Raw genomic sequence first — 25,724 nt, 5'->3', positions numbered from 1 at the left:
GAGATTCCTTTAAAAAAGAGAAGTATAGGAAAAGAAACAAAAAATATTAGAAGAAAATTTTCCTGTTTATCTTACATGGCTAGAATGCTAAGGGCTAATTTTTATGCTGAAAAGGTGTCGTGGTTTAGCCCCAGCCAGCAACTAAGCACCACGGCTGCTCGCTCACTCCCCCTACCCCAATGGGATGGGGGAGAGAATCGGAGGAGTAAGAGTGAGAAACACTCCTGGGTTGAGATAAGAACAGTTTAATAGTTGAAATAAAGTAAAATAGTAATGATAATAATAACAGTATAATAATGATAATATCCAGAGCAAGTGTTGCACAATGCAATTGCTCACCACCCGCCGACCGATACCCAGACAGTTCCTGAGCAGCGATCGCTGCTCCCCGGCCAATGCCCCCCAAGCTTATATACTGAGCATGACATCATATGGTATGGAATAGCCCTTTGGTCAGTTTGGATCAACTATTCTGGCTGTGCCCCCTCCCAGTTTCTTGTGCACCTGGCAGAGCATGGGAAGCTGAAAAGTCCTTGACTAGCATGAGCAGTACTCAGCAACAACTAAAAACATCAGCGTGTTATCAACATTCTTCTCCTCCTAAATCCAAAACACAGCACTATGCCTGCTACTAGGAAGAAAATTAACTCTATCCCAGCCGAAACCAGGACAAAAGGGAATGAAGAATTGCTCCAGATATAGATAAATTACCTGCTGTAAAAAAATTATTTGGTCTCTTCAGTAGCACTAGACACAGCTCCTCTGCACCCTTGTGAAGTTTTCAGAAAGATTCACAAGATCATTAAAATCTCTTGTTTAAAGCATAACTCATGGGCATGTGATAGCATATAGTATGGCTTCTTGATTACCATGGCATCAGACTTTATCCATGTATTTTCTATTTACTAGTTCTAGTCTATTTGGAAGTACATCACTGAAGTACTGGAGTAACAGTACTCTTGGAAGGTTTAGAGCTCTCTGTTTTGTGTTATCCAAAGACTTAATTCTCCCAGGAAAAGATACTGTTATCTAGCTGTCTCTCGTGAACACCTGTTATGGCCATGTTATTGGGGGATATTTTTGTATTTGCTCCTGTATTTTTGAAGAAAACTGTAACTACTAGAGTACTGTACTAAAGTACAGAAGGCTTTGGCCTCTTCTGGATGTTGAGGAAGAGAGGGGTTCTGTTTTGTTTTCTTAACCTGTTCTGTAGATGGATATAAATGAGTAACTTGACTTTTTGTCTACTTCATTCTAATTAAATTTCATTTTTTCATAGGTGTTAGAATTAATCTGTACCCGTGAGTCAGGAGCTGTGTTTGAAGCTGGAGGATTGAATTGTGTTCTGACATTCATTCGTGACAGTGGACACCTTGTTCATAAAGATACTTTGCATTCAGCTATGGCTGTAGTATCCAGACTCTGTGGCAAAATGGAGCCTCAGGATTCTTCATTAGAGATCTGTGTGGAATCACTGTCTAGTTTATTAAAACATGAAGACCATCAGGTACTGTAATAGTTGGCTCAATACGCTGTGAATTTAACTTCCATTATGTTTAATAAATGAATGGCTAGGTATTTTTGTATAGCCTCCACAACTATATGTTTACACAGTAGTTGTTATAGTTGGATATTATGATAGTTTCCTTTACAGTTCTGATGACAAGAGGATAAAAATACCACTTAGCATTTGACTCCAAGCACTGTCGTGTGAGTATGACCTTATTTAACTTCTGAAAACTTTATTGAAAAATATCCTGTAACTTTTTTTAGTGTATTTTGACATACTTTCTAAAGTAATTGTATGTCTGCACCTCAGTCACTATTAAATTGAGCATAAATAAGAGACAAAAATCATTTTGGTTTGTTTTTCTTTTGCCAAGCTAAGAGAACCAATAAAAACATCCACTTAAAATACTACCTTTGAAGCCAGCTTAAATGGTACTACTGTAGATGCAGCACCACTTCTTTACTGCAGTTTTATTAACTTGAGATGAAGTAGTCCTTGTAAAATCTAGAAAATGAATCCTAGAGGACTGATCTTCCTAACAGTAGAATCCTTTTGTGTATGTCATACTAATGCTCTGTCATAGCTATTTAGCCAAATTCTTGCTGTACCCTGGCCAGGCCTCTTGTCCATGCCGTTCTCGGTCCCCATTTCACCCCCACCTCTGTCCTCATGACTTTATTTACCCCTACCTCCCCAGTCTGGTTTATTAAGCACATCATATTTGGGAGACTAAATCTTTTTGCCTGCGAGTTAAGGTTTTTTTTTTTTTAATATATTTTTAGATCTTTTTGAAAGACCCATTTGGCAGGGGACTGTCACACTAGCCATTTCAGAACAAGCTACTATGTTTTTTAGACATTACGTAACTTTATTAATGCAATGATGATCTCAGGCAAGCTAATTCTGAAATTTAGACCATAAGTCTGTAGTATTTTAACTGTTTCCCAATTTATAATGTGTTTGAAAGAAAGCAGTTGCTGGGGCTGTTGGAGATCTGACTGAGAGGTCAAATTAACTTAATCTTTTAGCAGTTAAGCTTTAAGATAAGTGTGCTTAAGATTGGAGTAACCCAGATGATGATAAGTAAATCTGTACCAGTATCCTTGAGGAATGTGTTTCGTGTGAAACAAACCTCAGGATTTACAGTGAATGTTGATGTGTAGTATGGATTTGCCCAGTAACTTCCTTTGTAAAGTTTTGGTGTCGTTGTCCCTGCCCCCATTGTTTTACATTATTGGATTTGGTCACTTTTTATGTGGGCTGCCGGTTAGCAACATCGCTTGAGGGAAGAGTTCAGACCAGATGAATGTGGCTCCACGAACAGCTTAAGTTGGGTTGTTTTTTTTTTTTTTAACCTTTCTACTAAACTTGCAGTTTGTGAGAAGAAATGTAAATACCTTCCACAATACTCTTTTGCTTTGTAAACTGATGCCACTAATACAGTGTGTTAAATAAGCTTAACCTTTCTTGTGTGTTTCTGACAGAGCTGTTCTGGTAAAAATCCGTAAAGTATATGCAGATTGCATAAAGATTCGCAGAATTGTTTGTTCATCGTGCTGTCAAAGAACTGGAGCAAAATGCCAGAGGACATGAGTAGTGACTATTACAAGTTAAAGAAAAAAATCCCTTGCAAAAGAGTACTGATAAATCAGAATGCTTGGCATGCAAGGACCATGCCAGAAGTTTAACATGGAGTTAACAAGGAGAAACTTTGTTTTTCAAGTCCTTGCAAACTTAATGGAGATTGAAGATTTTAACTTTATGAAGTCTGGCTAATAATCTTGTTCTGTGTGTTGATGACTAACTGTATTTAAGCCCTTGGTATATGACAGCTGACAACAATTTTGAAAGTGGCCTGTGCTAGAAGTTGATGACATTTTAGGGAGTAAGAACTGTAGTAATTTAGAGTTTGGTAAAGAGTAGGTATTCTTGGTTTTTTGTTTTGTGTGGGGTTGTTTTACTGTTTCTTGACACCAGTCTGGTTTGCTACTGTACATGTCCGAAGGCAAATGTGCCAGAAGCAGCTTATCTTGATATGCCTATGCAAACCTCCTGATCTGAAAGATAGAGACACTTTTAGTGTCTCTAAAATGATGAGAGAGATGTTAAAAGCAAAGCCTCCCTTTCTTTTCAACACTGACATGAAAGGAAGTTGGATCCTTTCTGGGGCAGTTGGCTAGCAGTATTTTTTGCCGGGTTGTTAAAAGGATCATCAGTAAGCCTTGTTTCCACAGTGTCAACTGGGTTTTTTAGGTGGGTTTTTTTGGTTTTTTTTTTTTTTCCCCTTTAGTGACAAACCTAAATTTGGGAGTTTTTATTTTATTGTCACAAAAGTACTTGCGTGTCCCTGGGTCAGGTGCTCAGTGGACAATCTGGGTTATCTAAGGGTAGAATCGGCTTTGCCCTATTTTTAGGCTTGGTCCAATTGAAAAATTTCTTATGAGAAGTATGTAGACCTTTAAATACAACTTTTAACTATCAGACTTCACTGTCAGTTTAATACTTTGGGAGATCTGAGTTGGTGCCTCAGCTAATGGCTTGTTTGATAGCATTTCTTTTAATAGAAAGCACCACATTAATACAACATTGTAATATTAGCATAATATTTATTATAAATATCAAATTATAACATATTAGGATATCTTACATTCTATAACTACAGAAGACAAAACTGCAAAGAAATTTTTAAATTATCTTCATTGTCCTTTGAAGAAAAATTGAAATTCAGTAAATGTGTGAAAGTTAGGAAGTAAAACTTCATAGTGCATTTTCATGGTGGGTTTTTTTTTTTAAAAAGAAAAAAGGTTGCTTTAATGGTTTCTGACATCAGAACAACCAGAAGGTTAAGCACTCCATATTTCAATACCAAGCTGTGGGTTGGTTTTGGTGGGTTTTTTTGGTTTGTTTTTTTTTTTTTTTTTCCAGACTGTATTGTCAGAATGGACAATTGCTAGTGGGGACCATAAATAGTTGCGTTTCCTGTAAGAACAAAATCTATAACTAAAAACTGTTTTTAAAATGTGCTTCCAACATCTGTTAATTTGGGGATTTGATTAAGCATGTTTTTCTAGATTGGTTTGGGGTTTTGCTCATTTAGTTAGGCAGACGAACATTGTGAGCAATGCTGAACTTTAGACAAAGAAAAATAGTTTCCTTGATTTCTGTATATCATCAACAGAGAGAAAGCGGGGGAAAACCCCAGCAACAATACAGTTCTTTGGTGAGCAGTTCAGAGCACTGCTGGGTTCCGACTCCCAAGTTTCTGGCTTAAAAAGCCTGTCTCCTCTGTTCATTGACTTTGAAGGGAACCTGGGGAAATCAGCTTCTTCTTGTGTGCCCTGTATTCTTGTGAATATCCCCTTAGCATCGTCTCATCTTCAGTAACAGATTTTTCATCTTTTGTGTCGCACTTCTTTCTTAGGTTTCAGATGGAGCTCTGAGATGCTTTGCTTCATTAGCTGACAGATTCACACGGCGTGGAGTTGACCCAGCTCCATTAGCTAAGCATGGATTAACCGAGGAGTTGTTATCTCGCATGGCAGCTGCTGGTGGGACAGCATTAGGACCATCTTCAGCTTGCAAACCTGGACGGAGTAGCACTGGAGCACCATCTACAGCTGCAGATTCTAAATTGAGTAATCAGGTGTCAACTATTGTAAGCCTGTTGTCAACCCTGTGTAGAGGCTCTCCAGTAGTAACACATGTAAGAAATCCTTTTACGCTACACCTTTTTGTTCTCATAGGGTTTTTCCCTTCATGTACTTTAGTATATGCAAGATTTGTGTTGCTATTTTATATATAGATATATAGATTTATATTGTTTTTACATGTATATACATGCACACACAAAAATACACATCGTTATTTATAAAGAGGGGAAAAAAGGAAACATTTCATATGGAAATGAAACCCAGTTCTGATAGTATTTTCTAAAGCCCTGTATATTTTTTATTGTTCAGACTTTTAATTATTTCCAGGATCTCCTAAGATCTGAACTTCCAGATTCTATAGAAAGTGCGTTGCAGGGTGATGAGAGATGTGTACTGGATACCATGCGGTTAGTAGATCTTCTTTTGGTGCTACTGTTCGAAGGGAGAAAAGCCCTGCCAAAATCCAGTGCTGGATCTACAAGCAGAATCCCGGGATTGCGAAGACTGGATAGTTCTGGGGAACGTTCTCATCGGCAGCTGATAGATTGCATCCGCAGTAAGGACACTGATGCACTAATAGATGCTATTGACACAGGAGGTAAGCAAAAATACTCTGAAAAAGAGAATGAGATAAATAATGTATCTTTTTATAATCTGTGGTGTTATAACAAATACTTAGGTAGTACCTTAAAATTCTTTATGTACAAGTTCACTTATTTTGTTAAATACACAACAGGTCTTGTTAGTAATAATTCCTATGCTACTTTTTTTTTAAATTGCAGTTAAGGGCATAAATGCTTCCCTAGAATTATTGAGGATGCTTAATTTTTTTTTTAAGACCTACCATTTATTTGAAGAACACTGATGAAGTTTAATTTATAATTCTGGGAGCTGTAATTATTTTATTTAATTGTATCTTTCAGCTTTTGAAGTAAATTTTATGGATGATGTAGGACAAACTCTTTTAAACTGGGCCTCAGCTTTTGGAACTCAGGAAATGGTAAATTAGTTTTACACAATCTTAAAAACTTAGGTTATTTATGTAAAGAAAGAGATTAAAAAAATAGTTTCCTTTTTCTGGTTTAACAGGTAGAATTTCTCTGTGAAAGGGGTGCTGATGTTAACAGAGGTCAGAGGTCATCCTCGTTACATTATGCAGCGTGTTTTGGAAGACCTCAGGTAGCAAAGGTATGATTTAAACTGACACTGTTAGAAAGCCTTACATACTGACTTTTTGCCTTGTTCTGTACGTAATGTCTTCGATGCAATATGTTTAACATGTGCATTGTCAAATATTTACACATTCTTTACGGTGTCTATCAAAATACACATTTTTTGTTATGATAGGGCAGTAATAGGAATAAAAGTAGTTTTATATTTCCTCTACAGATATAAAAAGCACGTCATGTTCTAACTTTGCTTACAAGCATGGCAAAAGTGTAGGAAAGATGTTATGAAAAATATGTTTACCGCCTTGGAAGAAGGAATCTTAATAGTTTTTTTCATATTTAAAAATATTTGTTCTCAGACTCTCTTACGACATGGTGCGAACCCTGATTTGAGAGATGAAGATGGGAAAACTCCTTTAGACAAAGCTCGTGAAAGGGGGCACAGTGAAGTAGTAGCTATTCTTCAGTCTCCAGGTGAGTACAGTTTTTAGTTCCATACCCTTGCTAGTAGAAATGCTTATATATGTTAAGTAATTCAATTTTAGAAATTTACTCTATTGAGATTAATTTAAAACAGTTGTATTTTGTGACCAACCTTCCTTAACATGCAAAGTACATATAAAAACCTTAACGTTTTAGATGTTCTTAAGGGATGGGAATTACTGAAGAAACTGCTGACTGGGCACGAGCAGTGCCAGTGGTCCTGCTCTTCAGCTATGGAATGGGACTAGACTGGGATTTTGCTGTGGGTTCAGAGGCTGTCAGCCTTGATAGCTTCTCTAGCATCCTTTCTTTCTACATAGGAACTGCACTTCACCTGTTTGTGAGGCTTTGGTAGTGCTGGAGCCACAGGTGGTTGTGTTTGTATTTAGTTCACTTTAAGGACTTTGAGCTCCTATGAGCCATCTTTGGTGGTAGTTGTTATCACAGTTTTCTTCAAGTAGTCTTGCACAAGTAAATTTTTTTATATTTTTAGGAATGCATATTCCTGTTCAGGTACTTAGCTGTTAATAAAGAAAAAGCTTACATTTATTTGAAGGGGTTTTTTGTTTAGTTGGTTGGTTTTTACCATTGAATATTTTGGGGAAAAAATATTTTCTAGGGGACTGGATGTGTCCTGTTAACAAAGGAGATGAGAAGAAAAAGAAAGATGCAAACAAGGATGAGGAGGAATGTAATGAACCCAAAGGAGATCCGGAAATGGCACCCATATACTTGAAAAGATTATTGCCTGTGTTTGCACAAACATTTCAACAAACTATGTTGCCTTCAATAAGGTAATAGACATGATAGACAACTTCTCTGCGTGTTTTGAATTCCTTAATACACTCTGTTAAAAAAGCCAAGGTGGAATTCTTTTCAGTAAAAGTTATAGCAGCTAAAAGTTTAAGTAATGCAAGTGACACATAAAAATATTTCTGTTTGAATAGAAGTGGTGGTTTGAAAAGTGTTTCAAGTCTAACTTTTACTTGGTATTTTAAGTATCATTTTTTCCTTTCTAGTGAAGTGGTGTCTTGGAAAAAATATGGTTAGTTAGAAGCGGGAGGGAGAAGTGTACTCTTGATTATAGTAGCATGATGAAAGAATACTATGTTCATATAGTACCTTGTATAGACTGTGTATACTGTGTATTTGGTTACAGCTCTTTGTAGCCACTGTAATGAAAGTACTGATTTGGAAGAGGAAAACTAACAAAGTGGTATCAAGATACATTAATTGGAAAATCGGAAAGACTGGAAAAAGCTGTTTTAGAAGGTTTTAAAATGCTTCTTTAACAGCTTAAATGTTAATCAACTGGAGAAGATGGCTCTTACTGAGAGAATTAAAAGATTGTAATCTAATTTAATACATAAAAAGGAATAAGGGGTTGTGATAAATTGCTCTGACCGTAACCTCTCAGCCTTTTACACTAGAAAATATAACATTTGCTTAATCTCTTATTTGTGTTCCCAGTGTTTATAGGTACTTTGAGGGGTGAAAATACAAGATAAAAAGGGGCTCTAGTGGAGAGAGATTCTACATGAGCTGATGATAGGTTATTTTAAATGAGGAAATAAGAAACTATGTTAACAATCTGTGCATGATTAACTGTTGTTGCAGATTGTGGAAAGTTGGGTCTGTGTATTTTAAAGTTTTCTTTATGAATCAGGTAAATCACATTTTTAAAAGTCAGTCAAATAAAAAATTCTGCTTTAACCATACAGAAGTGATAGGCTTCCAAATTAATTATAATTCTTAATATGGAAAGCTGTATGATCTAATAGTAGTTTTAGACTTTAAAACTCTAGGGTTCTCACCAAAACAGGGGAAGTATGTGACAGAAACGGAAGGCTGGATACCTGGGAGAAAGGTGAATTGTGCAGAAGTGAATTGCCATCACTAAGAGTGAATAAAGACAGAATGTAAATAGGTTTACCTAGAGAAGGGCTGAGGAGAGAAAAATACGTTAGGCTTATAGCGCTGTAGAATCAAAAAAGATCAGTAGGTGAATTATTCTTAGAGATAATCTAGGACTTAATAAGCAATTTTGGTTCCAATAACTAGAACTGGAACTCATTTATAATTTTGTTGTTGTTTTGAAAGTGTGCATAAATGTAGTGCAAAACCAGTTTTATCTCGAACATTTCTGTTGCTTTGATTACTGCTTGCTTTATCTTTGTAAGAATCTTTTTCCCCCCCCCCCACTACGATCTTTTTTTAAAGGAAAGCAAGTCTTGCCCTCATTAGAAAAATGATACATTTTTGTTCTGAGGCGCTGCTGAAAGAGGTTTGTGACTCTGATGCTGGCCACAATCTGCCCACGGTACTGGTTGAGATAACGGCTACAGTTCTTGATCAAGAGGTAGGAAGAAAGAAAATGTTGTCCTTTTATGAAACCAGTGCAAAAAAGGGGGTTAGACTCATTGATTCCACCTACTTAATAATAACTAACCCTAAAGTGTTTATAGCATCCATCTGTGACCATGTGTGAAGTTCAGCATGTAAAGATATTTTTAAGTAAAGAGATCTCCTTTATTATTTCCTTTCCATCCCAATGTATTACAGGATGATGATGATGGCCATTTGCTAGCCTTGCAAATCATAAGGGATTTGGTGGATAAAGGTGGTGATCTTTTTCTAGACCAGCTGGCTAGGCTTGGTGTAATTAGTAAAGTGTCAACTTTGGCGGGGCCGTCATCTGATGATGAAAATGAAGAGGAGTCTAAACCTGAGAAAGTAAGTACGGAATTGATAGTTTTATTTGTTCTTGTAAAACCAACACTTCTAGTACGTTTTTCACTGTTATGAAAATGTCTGGGGAAGGTAGTTAGGTTATTAAATTAATGCTTATTGTATACCACTTGTTTTAATTGTTTCTGTTGTTTTTTTCTGTAGCTTCATTTTCTGTTAGCACATTATTATCTGCTGAGTTTTCCTATTCATATTTACTTGTGGTCAAGCTGATTGACACTTGTTTTTGTCTGGTGTTTTGAAAATGATTGCTAAACAAAATTAATCCTTTCTGAACAGAGTGCATCTCTTTCAATGTATGTGCATCAAATAATTGTAGAAGTTTTAAACATTGTTATGGAATATATTAAAAATATAAAAAAGAAAATTATTTTCTACATAATGAAAACCTTAAGTGCATATTGAAGTTATTTACCGATTTCCAACAGTCATATTACTGAGCACTCAGATGAACTGAATGGATAACAGACCACTTCTGTTATGCATTCAGTTAAGGTTTATAGTTAAGCCTGAAGTATATAGTTAAGCTTTTTTAGTGTGGGTTTTAGGTTGTTTGGGCGTTTTTTGGGGGTTGGGTGTGGGGTTTTTTGGGTTTGTTTTTTTTTTTTTTTTAAGTGTTAAGCTTTTTTTAGTGTTTAGATATTAAAGAGCCATCTGGACATAGTCCTGGGCAACTGGCTCTAGGTGGCCCTGCCTGAGCAGGAGTTTGGACTAGATGGCCTCCAGAGGTCCCTTCCAAACTCAACCATTTTGTGATTCTTTCCTCACAATACAAGTTTTGAACAGAGGTGGATGTCCCAGTCAGTAGGCTGTTGTTACTGTTGAGTAGGATAATACGTATCTGAAAGGAAACTTCTTAAAACTATCATTCTCTGTTAAAGAATACTTTTAAAGATACATTTTACAGACAAAAGTAGTATAGTTCCTATACTTTTGGTTTGAGTCATTCTTTTTCCCCTCAAGCCTTTGTAAAATGTCTGTGTTTTGTGTGTTGTTTTTTGTTGGTTTTGGGCTTTTGTAATGGGTTGGGTTTTTTTGTTTTTAATACAATTTTATTACAGGAAGATGAACCACAGGAGGATGCTAAAGAACTGCAACAGGGTAAACCATATCACTGGAGAGACTGGTCAATCATTAGGGGAAGGGACTGCCTGTATATTTGGAGTGATGCTGCAGCCCTGGAGCTATCCAATGGTAGTAATGGATGGTTCAGATTTATCTTGGATGGAAAACTGGCCACAATGTATTCCAGTGGCAGCCCTGAAGGAGGATCCGATAGTTCAGGTAGTGTCTTTACAATTCAAGTCCAAGTTAAATTTTGAGACTGTTACATCTGTTTATATAATTTGATTGGCGCTATTTTGTTTTGCAGGAATTGGCTTACTAAATAGTAAAGGATGTAAACAGGTGGAAGGTGGTCAGTTAATTGTGATGTTTTTTTATCAGATAGCATGTGACCATAACTTTACTTCCTTGGTGAATTGTGTTAAGTAAACATCTTGCCAGTAAAAGTGTATTAACTTTGTTTTGTTTTGATTCTTCTCCATGCATACTTAATTTTTTCACCCCAGTCATTAAAAGCACTTTGTAGTGGCCGTCCCAGGAAAACAGGTTGAAATGGCGATTTGTTGTTTGCTTCTAGCTAGCAGAATGAAATTGCATGTGTTTGGAAGACAAAGTAATGGAAAGTTTCTCATTGAGATTGGGAAACAAATTACAGTGTCTTAATTGTTTGTCGGAGAGAGGATAAGGGAACAGACCTTATGCACTGGCAATGCACAGGTGGCTTCAATTTTCTGTACAGAATACACAACTTGTTCTGGATGCAGAAACAACCCTCCTCTATTGTTTCATCTTTTTTGCAACACTTCATGCATTTATGAACCAGCAGACATAAAATGCTTTGCAATATTGTTATGTTTTCAACAAGCCATTGAGTGAAATAACAGAACATATTATGATTCAGGATAGAAAGGAAGTGCTAACAACTTTATCCATCAATTTTGGGGCATGAAGACAAAATGTGATATAGTGTGTTTCTAGATTATAACACAGCCGGAAACCACTTCTAGTTTGGTGGTGCTTGGTGTTGGGTTTGTTTTTTTGGGTTTGGGTTTGGGGTTTTTTTTTGGTCAGAAAATGTATCTTTGCATTCTTTTTAACAAGGCTAATACCTTAAAGGTAAAAAATTTGTGTGTTAAGATACTTGCTTATCATACCATACAAATTTAAAAAGATCCATGAGGTTAATTTCTTAAACGCTCATAGCCCCTGGATGCCAATTCTGCTTTCTTCCTTCCAAATGATGCGGGCATGGGGATGAGACTTTACTATTTCTGTACAAGATGAGTGGAATGGGGATGGCTCAGATGAATTTGGAGTGAAGAGAACTTAAAACCAAAGAAGTTAGATTGATGTGAAGAGACACATCTTCCTAAATTCTGTCTTTTTAAAAAGATGGAATAAATCCCAAGTTTTTGAACAAGACACCTAGCACGGATATTATGGAAGGGAAGGAGCTAGACTAGGATTAAATGAGGCTTCTTGCAACTTTTTGTCAAATAGACATCTACTAAGAGTGTTGACGTTGCAGTGTAATTTGCCTGAACTTTAACCATTAGCTCTAAGTGCGTGCAGCAGCCTCTTTTACTTAAGAGATAAGAAACTAGTATTTGTTAAGTTTAACTAAAATTACTACAGTACAGTATAGACTCAGAATAGTATCTTTAAGTCCTGAACTATACTATATGTTCTGCTGTCCTAAATCATTACTGATTAACCTCACAGTATACTGTTTAGTAACTTCACAACTGGCAAGAATATAGAGGGTTGAGTAATGGAATTTGTTAGCGTGTATTGCATGATGAAAGTTGGGGCGGGAGGGGGAATAGATATACTATGACAATTTTTGGAAGGTCTGTACTCACCCCTCTCCACATTAGCTTAATACTTGTTTTGTTTGAATTTTTCGAAAAAATAAAAGTTCAATGCAAAAATTGAAATTTAATGGTAATTCTGAAACTTTAAGCAAGTCTCAAAATTGTGTCTAAGGGAATCTGAAATTATTCCCAACCATGTATAATCATTGCACTTTCAGTGTGACGTGCTATATAATGAATTTGTGAAAATGTAATTGAGGATTTGGAGAGGTTTCATTAACAGAATTTTAATTTTGCATATGAAATTTCAAAATTATAAACCTTCTCTCTGGATGCTCTGAATTTTAAGCAATAAAGAATGTTATGCCTCGAGTGCATATTTATTTTTGCATAGCAATTATTTATTTTTGTATTATACAACAATGAAAATGGCAAATTTTAAAAAACCTAGAGCATAAAGGAGCAGCAAAAGGAAAACAGCAATTTTACAAGTGCATGGACTACAGAAGTTGCATTTATCAAATCAGTATGCTGAAAGATGAAGATATTTGATAACTTTGTTTACATTAATGAGGTTGTTGCATTTTTATTTTACAAGGAATTTTTATGAACTCATCAAATTTTCTGGAATTATACTAATTAACATTTCAAATGTAGTGTGCAGCCTTTTAATTACTACAATATCAAAATATAATTTAATTAAAACTGACATAGTTGTTTGGAATAATTTCAGGCTAGATTACCTAAATACCCTAAAAGTAGGATATGATCCTGGTTGAAATCTACATATAAACACTAGCTTTTAATCAAGTCTCATGTGGTGCCATTAGACTTTTTTTTTCATTTCATGTTTTTCTTGGAGATATAGAGGTCCTTAAAATTTTTGGAATTACTAAAAAAGGAACAGGAACATCTGCATTATAAATTGAATTAGCATGATGTCACTGTATTAAGTAATGTAATTGTGGCTTGCTTTCTTCCTCTGAGGCGAATGTAGAGGTTCTACAAAGGAGATGAGTAAAGCTTATAGAAATTTTTTTGGGGTGCCTTTGTGACACGTAATCTGAGCAAATAGCTGTTATTTAAGCTCAGATTTGCTTTTAGCACATGTTGATTATCAGACTCTGTAAAGTTTTGTGAATTTTTTTCTGGTTTTTATATGGCTTCAACATCTTTTCTCCACTTGCTTTGAGCTGTGAAGTTGCTGTTTTCCTGTTGGAGGATTAATTTAATTTCTTATGTCTAAAAGCTCACTTTTGAGAATAGTTCATGCTGGCCATAATGAGATAAACTTTTAGTCTTGCAAAAATAATTTATTGTGGATTTCTTTGATCTTCCTATTATAATTGTAAAGATGAATTAATACATCTCTCAGTAGCACCATTCAGAAAGAGTTGCATTGTCCACTTTGGTGTGATCATGGAATAAATCACTGTTGAAGTACAGCAATATGCTGGGAAGAAATTTAGAATACTTTAAGACCCTTAATTTCAAACTGAATTTTGCATTGAATGTACTCAGTTGTTTTGCTCTTGGAAAAAAAAAAAAAGTTGTTTGAGAGATATGATAGTGTGGAATCAGTTGTTGGAAGAAAAAAAAAAAATGTTTGTTTCTTTTTAAATAGAAAGTAGGAGTGAGTTCCTTGAGAAGTTGCAAAGAGCTCGAAGCCAAGTAAAGCCATCTACCACAAGCCAGCCAATTTTATCTGCACCAGGGCCAACTAAACTTACTGTGGGAAACTGGTCACTCACCTGTTTAAAAGAAGGAGAAATTGCTATTCACAATTCCGATGGTCAGCAAGCTACAATACTGAAAGAAGATCTGCCAGGCTTTGTGTTTGAATCTAACAGAGGAACAAAGCATTCGTTTACAGCCGAAACCTCTTTGGGTAAGTATGTAGGTATGTGTTATATGCAGGTAAGAGCAAGTGTATGAGGTAGTTTTTCTGTTCGTTGCTTTTCACACCTGTGAGAAACTGTGACTCTTCTAAAAATATGTTGCAGGGTCAGAATTTGTGACTGGCTGGACGGGCAAAAGAGGAAGAAAGCTGAAATCTAAACTGGAGAAGACAAAGCAAAAGGTTGGTGGGCATCTGTGAATTCTATACTTAGAACTTAATTGAGTTTGTTTTATTTTATAACATGTTTATGGAGCTGTAGTTTTCTCTTAGAGGATTAAAATCTTCTCTTGATTTCAACTAGACACAATTTTATGCTGAGTTGAAGGGGAAAACTTCATGCAGAACAAAGCACTTCTGCAGGTCCTTTTATTCAACAGTCTTAGTAAACTCTGTGCTCTTCTAGAGGAAAACAAATTTTCTTCTGAAAATGTAAGGAAATCCAATCTTCCTGACCTATATTTGTATAATTCTGTAGGTTTTTCTTCTTATGCAAAAAGAAAAGATGTTATGATCAACACTGCAGTTGTATCAGAGGCATATGTTACTTCTATTCGCTACCTTCAGTATTCAGATACTACAACGGATACGGGGCTCTGGAACTTGAGAGCCAGGCAAATGAGGATATAGGTGAAGGTTCATCCAGGGGGTTGCCTAGGGTGAGTCAGTCAGCCCCACACATTATGACTGCTTCTGTTAAGAAAAAAAGGAGAGTAATTGTCATAGGCGATTCCCTCCTGTGGGGAACAGAGGGCCCAATAGGCCATCCAGACCCATCCCACAGGGAAGTATGCTGCCTCCCTGGGGCCTGGGTTAGAGACATTACTAGGAAACTCCCTGGTCTGGTACGGCCCTCTGATTATTACCTGCTGTTGGTTATGCAGGTTGGCAGTGATGAGGTTGCAGAGAGAAGTCCTAAAGCGATCAAAAGGGACTTCAGGGCACTGGGACGACTGGTTGAAGGATCAGGAGCACAGGTAGTGTTTTCCTCAATCCCGTCAGTGGCAGGGAAGAATACTGAAAGGAATAGGAAAGCTCAGCTGATTAACATGGGGCTCAGAGGCTGGTGCCATCTGTAGAATTAACAACAAAAAGAGAGCCAAGGAGAATCTCCATCCTTTTTTGGATGTGGGGGGGAACATTGCCACCAAGGATGAGGAAAAGGCCGAGGTACTTAATGCCTTCTTTGCCTCAGTCTTTAACAGTCAGACCAGTTATCCCTGGGTTATCCAGCCCTCCGAGCTGGAAGACGGGGATGGAGAGCAGAATGAAGCCCCCATAATCCAAGAGGAAGCAGTAACTGGATGCTACCTGGACGCTCACAAGTCTATGGGGCTGGATAGGATCCACCTGAGAGTACTGAGGGAGCTGGCGGAGGAGCTTGCCAAGCCACTCTCCATGATCTATCATCAGTCCTAGTTAACAGGGGAGCGGAGGTCCCAGATGACTGGAGGCTTGCCAATGTGATGCCCATCTACAAGAAGGGCCAGAAGGAGGAACCAGGGAACTACAGGCCTGCCAGTCTGACCTCAGTACTGGGGAAGATTATGGAGCGGTTCCTATTGAGTGAACTCAACAGGCATGTGCAGGTCAGCCAGGGGATCGGGCCCAGCCAGCATGGGTTCATGAAAGGCAGGTCCTGCTTGACCAACCTGATCTCCTTCTATGACCTGGTGACCCGCCTAGTGAATGAGGGAAAGGCTGTGCATGTCATCTACCTGGACTTCAGTAAAGCCTTTGACACCGTCTTGCACAGCATTCTCCAAGGGAAGCTGGCGGCTCATGGCTTAGGCAGGTGTACTCTTTGCTGGGTAAAAAACTGGCTGGAGGCTGAACCCAGAGGCTGAAACCAGAGAGTTGCGGTGAATGGAGTTAAACCCAGTTGGCAACCAGTCACTTGTGGTGTTCCCCAGGTCTCTGTTTTGGGGCCAGCCTTGTTTAATAACTTTATCAACGATCTGGATGAGGGGATTGAGTGTGCCCTCAGTAAGTTTGCAGACAACACCAAATTGGGTGGGAGTGTTGATCTGCTCAAGGGTAAGAAGGCCCTGCAGAGGGCTCTGGACAAGCTGGATTGATAGGTTGAGTCCAATTGTATGAGGTTTAACAAGGCCAAGTTGCCAGGTCCTGCACTTCCATCACAACAACCCCATGCAACGCTACAGGCTTGGGGAAGAGCGGCTGGAAAGCTGCCTGGCCAAAAAGGACCTGGGGGTGTTGGTCGACAGCTGGCTGAACGTGAGCCAGCAGTGTGCCCAGGTGGCCAAGAAGGCCAACAGCATCCTGGCTTGTGTCAGAAATAGTGTGGCCAGCAGGAGCAGGGAAGCGATTGTCCCCCTGTACTCGGTGCTGGTGAGGCCACACCTGGAATACTGTGTCTGGTTTTGGGCCCCTCAATACAAGAAGGACGTTGAGTTGCTGGAGTGTGTTCAGAGAAGGGCAACAAAGCTGGTGAAGGGTCTGGAGCACAGGCCTTATGAGGAACAGCTGAGGGAACTGGGGTTGTTTAGCCTGGAGAAGAGGAGGCTGAGGGGAGACCTTATCACTCTCTACAACTACCTGAAAGGAGGTTGTAGTGAGGTGGGTGTTGGTCTCTTCTCCCATGTAGTTAGTGATAGGATGAGAGGAAACAGCCTCAAGCTGCGCCAGGGGAGGTTTAGATTGAATATTAGGAAAAATTTCTTTACTGAAAGAGTGGTCAAGCATTGGAACAGGCTGCCCAGAGAGGTGGTGGAGTCACCATCCCTGGAGGCGTTCAAAAAAAGTGTAGATTTGGCTCTTTGGGACCCAGTTTAGTGGGCATGGTGGTGTTGGGTTGATGATTGGACTGATGATCTTAGGGGTCCTTTCCAATCTTAATGATTCCTAGTTTTTACTTTCATTATAAATAATCTAGCCACCAAGCCAGGAAACGTGAAATCGCTACTCTACCCTTAATTGGTTTAGTGGTGGACTTGGTGATGTTAGGTTAACGGTTGGACTGGATGATATTAAAGGTCTTTTCCAACCTAAACGATTCTATGATTCTGTGATTCAGATACTAATTTTAGACTGGATATCGTGACATATAGGGGGATGGAAGTGAACAGTCTGTATTGTTAGAGTTGTGGTAGTGAAGCAAAATGTGTAAATGCCATCATTTTGGACTTCTCTAAAATTCTTCTTTCTCTTCTCAAACTGAGCGGGAAGAAAAGCGGAAGTAAGAAATCAAGTATTAAGCTTTTTACAAAACCACAAAATAACAGTACGTTCTATGGCCAGTTGATGCCAAGGGCTCAAGCTAATCTTCAGTCTTGACCTCTCTTGCAGTTTCTAACAGTGCAGGTGATATGTTCTGTATCAAAAATCTGCAGCATGTAAGGACACTTATATCTGAGGAAATGTGATACTTGAAAATTAAAATACTGTGTGAATGAGGACAGGTGGAATGATAAAAGGAAGGCAGGGCTCTTTCATACCTTAGATTGCACTGTGTAGCTCCGAAGCTTGTGAAACATATTGTTGTAGGACATGTGAGGATAATGAAAAGGAAAGATTTTGGGAGAAATTTCTTATAAGCAAAATATTGATTAATAGGAACTTATTTTATCAAATCTGTGTCTTGTGAGATCCATACTTTGTAGAAAAAGTAATTCTTAGTGTAAGGTCACATAAAGACTTTTTGTGTGAATTGGTGTAAGGAATGTGAATAGAGCATTCAGAAACCATATGAAACCCCCTTAATCTTACCTCTAAAAAGATTACCAGATCCATGATACAGTTCTAAAGAAACAGATCTGCAGATTGAGAGTCCTGTCTTTCCTCCTACCTTTGCACTGTAATTTAATAGATGATGGTAAGCTTAGTTTCTCTAAGTTTCAATAAGGTTCTGTGTATTTCCATTTACTTCTCCTGTACTTCTGTCCTTTCACAACATTTGCATTTCATGATGTATGATAGGTTTTGGTTCTTCCCTATTTGCTTATGTCTGTCATGGACTACTTTAAAAAAGATGAACAAGTTTCTAGTATCTTGGAGAATAATAATAGTCCCATTACAGTAAGGTATGACTTCTCTCAAAATCCATTTGTAGGTACGCACTATGGCAAGAGATTTATATGATGATCATTTTAAAGCTGTTGAAAGCATGCCTCGTGGAGTAGTTGTAACACTGAGGAACATAGCAACACAGTTAGAATCTGCATGGGAACTTCATACAAACAGACAGGTAAGTGTGCCTCTTAATTTATAATGTGTGATGTCAGTGGAAATAACATCATAATGTTCAGACTAGTCTGTCATGATGTAAAGGAAAGTCGCAATATGTCTGTCTGAAATGTGGGGTTTTTAATGTATGTAATTCCTAGTTTTGTACTTTTCTGGGACATTATTTTTCAAATGAAGCAAGTGGAAAAACAGTTACCTTGTTTCACCATAATTGTCTTTTTGTCTTCCAGTGTATTGAGGGAGAAAACACTTGGAGAGATTTAATGAAGACTGCTCTGGAAAACTTAATTGTACTATTGAAGGATGAGAACACTATTTCTCCATATGAAATGTGCAGTAGTGGCTTAGTTCAATCATTGCTTACAGTTTTAAATAATGTGAGTTCATAGAACATAAGTCTCTGAAGAAAAACCCTCTTAAAAAAAATGTAGGCATGTGCCTTAATTTAGAAAATCTATTATAAATGTGGCTTTTGCCCATCTTGATGAAAATCGGGCAGGGTTGCTCCAGTTAGTGGTCTACCTGTTGAATATAGGCTATCGCAATAGATGACTTTAGTTCGAATAAGCCATTAAAAATCTTTTAAATCACCACTGGTCACTTCTAATGGCTGATATTGTTTAGCTTTTCACATACAGATTTTAAATAGGGAATTCAGTGAGACTTAACAGATATTGTTGTCAGTATAAAGAATGAATATATCGCTTTGTATTACAAGTAACGTGTGCTTTTTTTTTATCCCCTCTTAGAATGTTGATTTAGATGTGAAACAAGACTGTAGTCAACTGGTAGAAAGAATAAACGTTTTCAAAACAGCATTCAGTGAAAATGAAGATGATGAAAGGTAAAAACAAGACCGAACCAAAAAAACCTTTGCATTTGTGAAGCAGTATGGTTTGTTTGAAATACTTTAAAGACAAAGGAACTGTTCTTTCCATTTTGATTTGTCTTTCTCTGGAATAGAAAACTGGTCTTCAAAGACAGCATCTTCTACTGAAGAAGCAATTGAAAATTTTACTGAATTACTTCTATCTGTAAGGGTCAATATCTGTTGACCAATACAACTTTTGTTCATCACTGTGCAGATTAATATTTTTCTTATTGTGCTGTAACCATGTGACTAGAACAGGTGATACCTGTAGAAAGAGCATGCTGAGATATTTGCCACAGCTGGGTACTATTCTCTGAGATTGTAGAATCATAGAATCGTTTAGGTTGGAAAAGACCTTTAATATCATCCAGTCCAACCGTTAACCTAACATCACCAAGTCCACCACTAAACCAATTAAGGGTAGAGTAGCGATTTCACGTTTCCTGGCTTGGTGGCTAGATTATTTATAATGAAAGTAAAAACTAGGAATCATTAAGATTGGAAAGGACCCCTAAGATCATCAGTCCAATCATCAACCCAACACCACCATGCCCACTAAACTGGGTCCCAAAGAGCCAAATCTACACTTTTTTTGAACGCCTCCAGGGATGGTGACTCCACCACCTCTCTGGGCAGCCTGTTCCAATGCTTGACCACTCTTTCAGTAAAGAAATTTTTCCTAATATTCAATCTAAACCTCCCCTGGCGCAGCTTGAGGCTGTTTCCTCTCATCCTATCACTAACTACATGGGAGAAGAGACCAACACCCACCTCACTACAACCTCCTTTCAGGTAGTTGTAGAGAGTGATAAGGTCTCCCCTCAGCCTCCTCTTCTCCAGGCTAAACAACCCCAGTTCCCTCAGCTGTTCCTCATAAGGCCTGTGCTCCAGACCCTTCACCAGCTTTGTTGCCCTTCTCTGAACACACTCCAGCAACTCAACGTCCTTCTTGTATTGAGGGGCCCAAAACCAGACACAGTATTCCAGGTGTGGCCTCACCAGCACCGAGTACAGGGGGACAATCGCTTCCCTGCTCCTGCTGGCCACACTATTTCTGACACAAGCCAGGATGCTGTTGGCCTTCTTGGCCACCTGGGCACACTGCTGGCTCATGTTCAGCCAGCTGTCGACCAACACCCCCAGGTCCTTTTTGGCCAGGCAGCTTTCCAGCCGCTCTTCCCCAAGCCTGTAGCGTTGCATGGGGTTGTTGTGATGGAAGTGCAGGACCTGGCAACTTGGCCTTGTTAAACCTCATACAATTGGACTCAACCTATCAATCCAGCTTGTCCAGAGCCCTCTGCAGGGCCTTCTTACCCTTGAGCAGATCAACACTCCCACCCAATTTGGTGTTGTCTGCAAACTTACTGAGGGCACACTCAATCCCCTCATCCAGATCGTTGATAAAGTTATTAAACAAGGCTGGCCCCAAAACAGAGACCTGGGGAACACTGCTTGTGATACTGCAGAATTTTTTTTTTTCTCTTTGTTGTGTGGTGACATAGTAACTGTTCACTTTTACAGTCGTCCAGCAGTTGCATTAATTCGGAAACTGATAGCAGTGTTAGAATCTATTGAACGTCTACCTCTCCACTTGTATGATACACCAGGATCTACGTATAATCTTCAGGTAAATGTACAGTGATAACTATATTATACTGAATGATACCCAACTGAATGTTGTATGTGAATTTCAGGAAAAGTTACACACGTTAAGTCTGTATGAAGCATATTCTTGTGAAGGTGGACAGAATTAGGTAAATAACAACGAACAACTTGGCATTTATTTCCTCTAACACTTAACCTAAATGTTTGGGTGTTGCTCCACTGTCACTTCTACACTGTGAAGTGAAAGAAATTTTGATTGAAGAGGTAATGTGTGTGTTCTTTGTTTCATCTTCAAGTATTGTTCTCTTTATATGGCAATATGCCCCCTAGTAAGTATTCCTACCACTTGAATGAGTATGTTGTTGAAGACAATTAGAAGACATGTTTATTTGTGATGACTAGGGATTGGCTCTAATGGTTATAAGGGTCCCTTCTAGGGCTGTGTGCTCATTTGGTAATAGAAGACACCTGTAGGATCAGCAGCTTCTTGTAAAGGAAAGCTGCAATTTGGCTAAAAATATTACTTATTTTTGTCCAGCTTGTGTGGAGTCTTTTTTTCTATTTGAAAGCACACTTCAGGATTTTGCAAGATGGCAGTGAAGTGTGAATATTGCTGTCTTGATGCTAAATAAAAGAATAGTTGCAGAAAGTTGCAAAACCACTGCTGCTATTGAATACTTTGAAAAATCATTTTCAGTTTTTACATTATTGTAGTTGCTAGTCTACAAGATTTGGAAATAAAAGCTATGAAGACGCATGAAAAGTGAAAAAATATTAGCTTGAATGTGCTATTGACTTATACATTAACAATGAAAGAACTGTTTGGTTAATTGAAAAAATGGAGTACTAGGGAATTACTTTTTAAAGTGTTAAATTAGAATATAGTTTGCTCCAGTTGTGCAACAAAAATACTTGATGCACCACTAAAACTGTTGTAGTGAAATATATTGCTTTTCTTAAAATTACAAAACCTAAACAAAAAAGCCCATATTAATATTTAGCTACTCTTTCAGATATTAACAAGGCGCTTGAGGTTTCGTTTGGAACGTGCCTCAGGGGAGACATCTTTAATAGATCGAACTGGTAGAATGCTAAAGATGGAGCCGTTGGCGACTGTTGAATCTCTAGAACAGTATCTCCTGAAAATGGTGAGCAGCATGCCATATACAGAGTTCACAAGGAATGGTTGCATTCTGCATCTCTGATACTTGATTTCTTCTCATTCATATGTAGGTAGCAAAGCAATGGTACGACTTTGATAGGGCTTCATTTGTTTTTGTGCGAAAACTACGTGAAGGCCAAACATTCGTGTTCAGGCATCAACATGATTTTGATGAAAATGGAATTATTTACTGGATTGGGACAAATGCAAAGTGAGTTTCTCAAAATCTAAATATTTTGAAGTTGGACACAATGAACTGTGATCCATGGGGCGGGGTGGGGAGAGAGAATTCATAATGAAATTAAATCTTGTATTTTTTTTAGGAGTGGGAAGTATCTTTGCTTTTACTGTTGATCAATAGAATTACATTTCTTTTTGCTGTACTTAAATAATAGAAAAATATGAATCTCTGAAGTTATGTTGAGAATTTTTATGCTTACCTAAGAAATGAAGGGGTGGGGAAGTTTGCGTCTTTGTTTTTGTTTGCTGTGGTTTTGTTTGGTGGGTGTTTGTGTGGGTCTTTTTTCTTTTTTCTTTTTTCTTCTTTTCTTAAACCACTGTACTAAAGTGATGTTTGGAACATCTCTAAAGTTATGTAATTATATAAAATTATATTAATAATTTTGGTTTGTAATAAATTCATCTGTAATATACAATTTACAGTAAATGTCAAATGTTACTGATAGCTGTTTTTTTAATGTAAGTAATAATTGAACAGTGCATTTCTCTTTTTAATATAGAACTGCATATGAGTGGGTAAATCCAGCAGCCTATGGGTTAGTAGTGGTTACATCCTCAGAAGGAAGAAATCTGCCTTATGGCCGTTTAGAAGACATCCTAAGCCGTGACAGTTCAGCCCTCAATTGTCATACTAACGATGATAAGAATGCTTGGTTTGCCATAGATCTTGGCCTTTGGGTTATACCATCAGCTTACACGTTACGTCATGCTCGAGGTTATGGACGATCTGCTCTCAGAAATTGGGTTTTCCAGGTGTCTAAGGATGGACAGAACTGGACGACTTTGTATACTCACGTTGATGACTGTAGTCTCAACGAACCAGGGTATGTCAGTGTGTTTTATCACTTTTTTATAAAACTGAGCTCATGTAAAAACATACTTGGCTGTAGGCTAATTTAGTGTGTACTGTAGGTTTAATAATGTAACTATATAAAGAAATGGTAGGTGATCTAAGTTATCAAGGATGGGCTAGAAAATAAGTGATGCATAAGTTCTCTGTATGGGTCACATAATGGCATTTGTGCTTTTTCATCACTGTAAATTTTGCATTTGATTTTTTTTTTTTTTGAGAAAATAGTAACACTAGCACTCATCCAGAGTTTGTCCCTAATGTTAATGGGTTTTATGTATCTTATATTCTTAGCAGTTTTCTGATTTTATCCATACATGATCAGCATTATGGTTTTGTTTGCTTTGGTACTAAGGTTTTTTGGGTTTGCTTTTTTTAATTTTTTTTTTTCTTTTTTTGGTCCCCCACCCATGCCCCCTTTCTAATAAATTTAAAGATCTACAGCAACATGGCCTTTAGATCCTCCAAAAGATGAGAAACAAGGTTGGAGACATGTTAGAATAAAACAGATGGGAAAGAATGCCAGTGGGCAAACACACTACCTCTCCCTGTCTGGATTTGAACTTTATGGCACTGTGAATGGAGTATGTGAAGATCAGCTGGGTAAGAAAAAGAACATGTACATCCTGTTCTTTTAAAATGCTAATAAACACCCAATACAAAAATCAGTGTGAAAAAGCAGGTTAACTTTTGCAGTGGAACTTGCTTAGAAACTTAAGCTCAAAATTATTGCCCATTCAATGCTTTTAAGTCTTTTCAATTTACATTTCTTGTAGGAAAAGCAGCTAAAGAAGCTGAAGCAAATCTGCGAAGGCAGCGACGTCTGGTCCGTTCTCAGGTGTTGAAATACATGGTTCCAGGAGCTCGTGTAATCAGAGGAATTGATTGGAAATGGAGAGATCAGGATGGAAGCCCACAGGGTGAAGGCACTGTTACGGGAGAATTGCATAACGGTGAGCATGAATTGCCTGAATTTGTAAATGTCTGTAGCATGATTAGTTCGTGTGGAATGGGTAGAATTAAAGTATTTCCTTTGTAGTGTCTTGAAGATGTTGATAAAACTTTAAATATTTTGGGGAGGAGGAACCGACATACTACAACTGTTGTGGTCCATATGTGAAATTCTGTTTTAATGCATGAAAAAAGTCGTGCTGTAAATGAAACTTTTGTAGAGCTTTGCTTAATTAAAATACCAAATTGTTATTTAGACATCTGTTACAAAGAAGAAAAAGTATATGAATGTGATTGATGCTAACTGATTAATTAAGTTTGGGCCTGCAAAATCTATAATTACCTTCTTCATTTCTTCTAGCTTAGCATTTGCAATATTTTTCTTGACTTTTGTTGTATCCTGTGCCTTTCCTACCTTGCTAGCTTCATTGGGATCAAGTTTGTTTTGTGTGGGTTTGTTTTTTTTTTTTAAATTAAAAGCATGAAAAGTAATTAACTTATGGAACAAAATAAAAACCTGCAACAGCCAGGGAAGTCAGTGCTCAGGAAGCTAAGATACTGAAGAGGCTCCAGAAGAGGTGATCTTGTCAGCTGAACATGCTTTCCACTTTTTTCCCCCTTCTCCCCCTATTTTGGGGTATATGAGACTTGCTTTGTTTCTGAAGTATCTTCAGCCACTCTTAGGCTCATTCGTAGACAGATTTTAAAATTTCATCTAGTTTGTTGAGTTGTCAGCTCTTGAACATGGAGAAATGTCCAAAGTAGAATGCCTTAAAATGTTTTGAAAATTTGAATCTTATTTAAGCCAGTCAATATAGCTTGTAGGGAATACTTCCGTCATCAGTATATTGTTCTTATCAGATGCAACAGTATCCATAGCTACATTCTCACTTTGAAGACTTTAGGTATTATTGGTGAGTAGTATTTTACTACATCAGTGTTTTCATTCCTATGTTCCAGTAGAACTTTCCCATTTAAGCATAGGTGAAATTGAGGTTCATTTATCAAATGGTGATGCCAAACAACGTGAGACGTGTATCAGTAGACTTATTCCTGCCGCAGTTGTCTTTCAAATAGCATTTTGAAAATAGCATCCCATTAACTTTTTGTCATTATTCACAAGTTTAGACAAAGCTTGAGTTGTTTTAGGGCTGTAATGATGGAGCAGTAAGACTCCAAGTATATAATATGTATTAAAAAATTATGCAGTTTTAAAACTATTTGTAATTAATATTTTAGGAAAAGGAACTATACAAAACAAGAACAGTTATTTAGTTATGCTTTTACAAAATATTGTAAAAAATATTGTTCAGATATTCATAAAGGGGAAAAATGATACTATTTACAGTATGGAACTTCTTTATTATTTGATAAGAAAGGCAAATAAACTGTAGAAAGGAAAAAAAAAAATCAGACTTGCTTCACAACTTTACCCTTCAAAGGTTTAGTGACATGAAGCTACTCAGATATAGGTCATGAAGATGGCATAAAATCATACAAGAA

General features: G+C 37.6%; 1 protein-coding gene across 4 annotated transcripts in view; it reads left to right on the top strand.

Annotated features, from left to right (window-relative positions):
• The window catches only part of HECTD1 (HECT domain E3 ubiquitin protein ligase 1), a 68,785-nt gene that overhangs the window by 19,455 nt on the left and 23,606 nt on the right, over positions 1-25,724 (top strand). For 2 of the 4 annotated variants that reach the window (XM_075713123.1, XM_075713122.1), the window contains exons 4-24: positions 1,280-1,507; positions 4,932-5,213; positions 5,488-5,758; positions 6,084-6,160; positions 6,250-6,348; positions 6,689-6,803; positions 7,432-7,606; positions 9,033-9,171; positions 9,375-9,545; positions 10,622-10,844; positions 14,064-14,327; positions 14,443-14,519; positions 18,409-18,543; positions 18,773-18,919; positions 19,292-19,386; positions 20,935-21,040; positions 22,032-22,166; positions 22,252-22,391; positions 22,921-23,244; positions 23,707-23,873; positions 24,047-24,223. In XM_075713123.1, the coding sequence (XP_075569238.1) occupies positions 1,280-1,507; positions 4,932-5,213; positions 5,488-5,758; positions 6,084-6,160; positions 6,250-6,348; positions 6,689-6,803; positions 7,432-7,606; positions 9,033-9,171; positions 9,375-9,545; positions 10,622-10,844; positions 14,064-14,327; positions 14,443-14,519; positions 18,409-18,543; positions 18,773-18,919; positions 19,292-19,386; positions 20,935-21,040; positions 22,032-22,166; positions 22,252-22,391; positions 22,921-23,244; positions 23,707-23,873; positions 24,047-24,223 (3,547 nt within the window). Of the gene's footprint in view, positions 1-1,279; positions 1,508-4,931; positions 5,214-5,469; positions 5,759-6,083; positions 6,161-6,249; positions 6,349-6,688; positions 6,804-7,431; positions 7,607-9,032; positions 9,172-9,374; positions 9,546-10,621; positions 10,845-14,063; positions 14,340-14,442; positions 14,520-18,408; positions 18,544-18,772; positions 18,920-19,291; positions 19,387-20,934; positions 21,041-22,031; positions 22,167-22,251; positions 22,392-22,920; positions 23,245-23,706; positions 23,874-24,046; positions 24,224-25,724 lie in introns of all 4 variants that reach the window. The other 2 variants (XM_075713124.1, XM_075713121.1) reach the window with 1 other exon arrangement.

This window comes from Pelecanus crispus, chromosome 6, assembly GCF_030463565.1.
Source record: "Pelecanus crispus isolate bPelCri1 chromosome 6, bPelCri1.pri, whole genome shotgun sequence".
Taxonomy (NCBI): Eukaryota; Metazoa; Chordata; class Aves; order Pelecaniformes; family Pelecanidae; genus Pelecanus; species Pelecanus crispus.
Note: the sequence above shows the minus strand (reverse complement) of the source record. Positions and strands in the feature narration are given on the sequence as shown.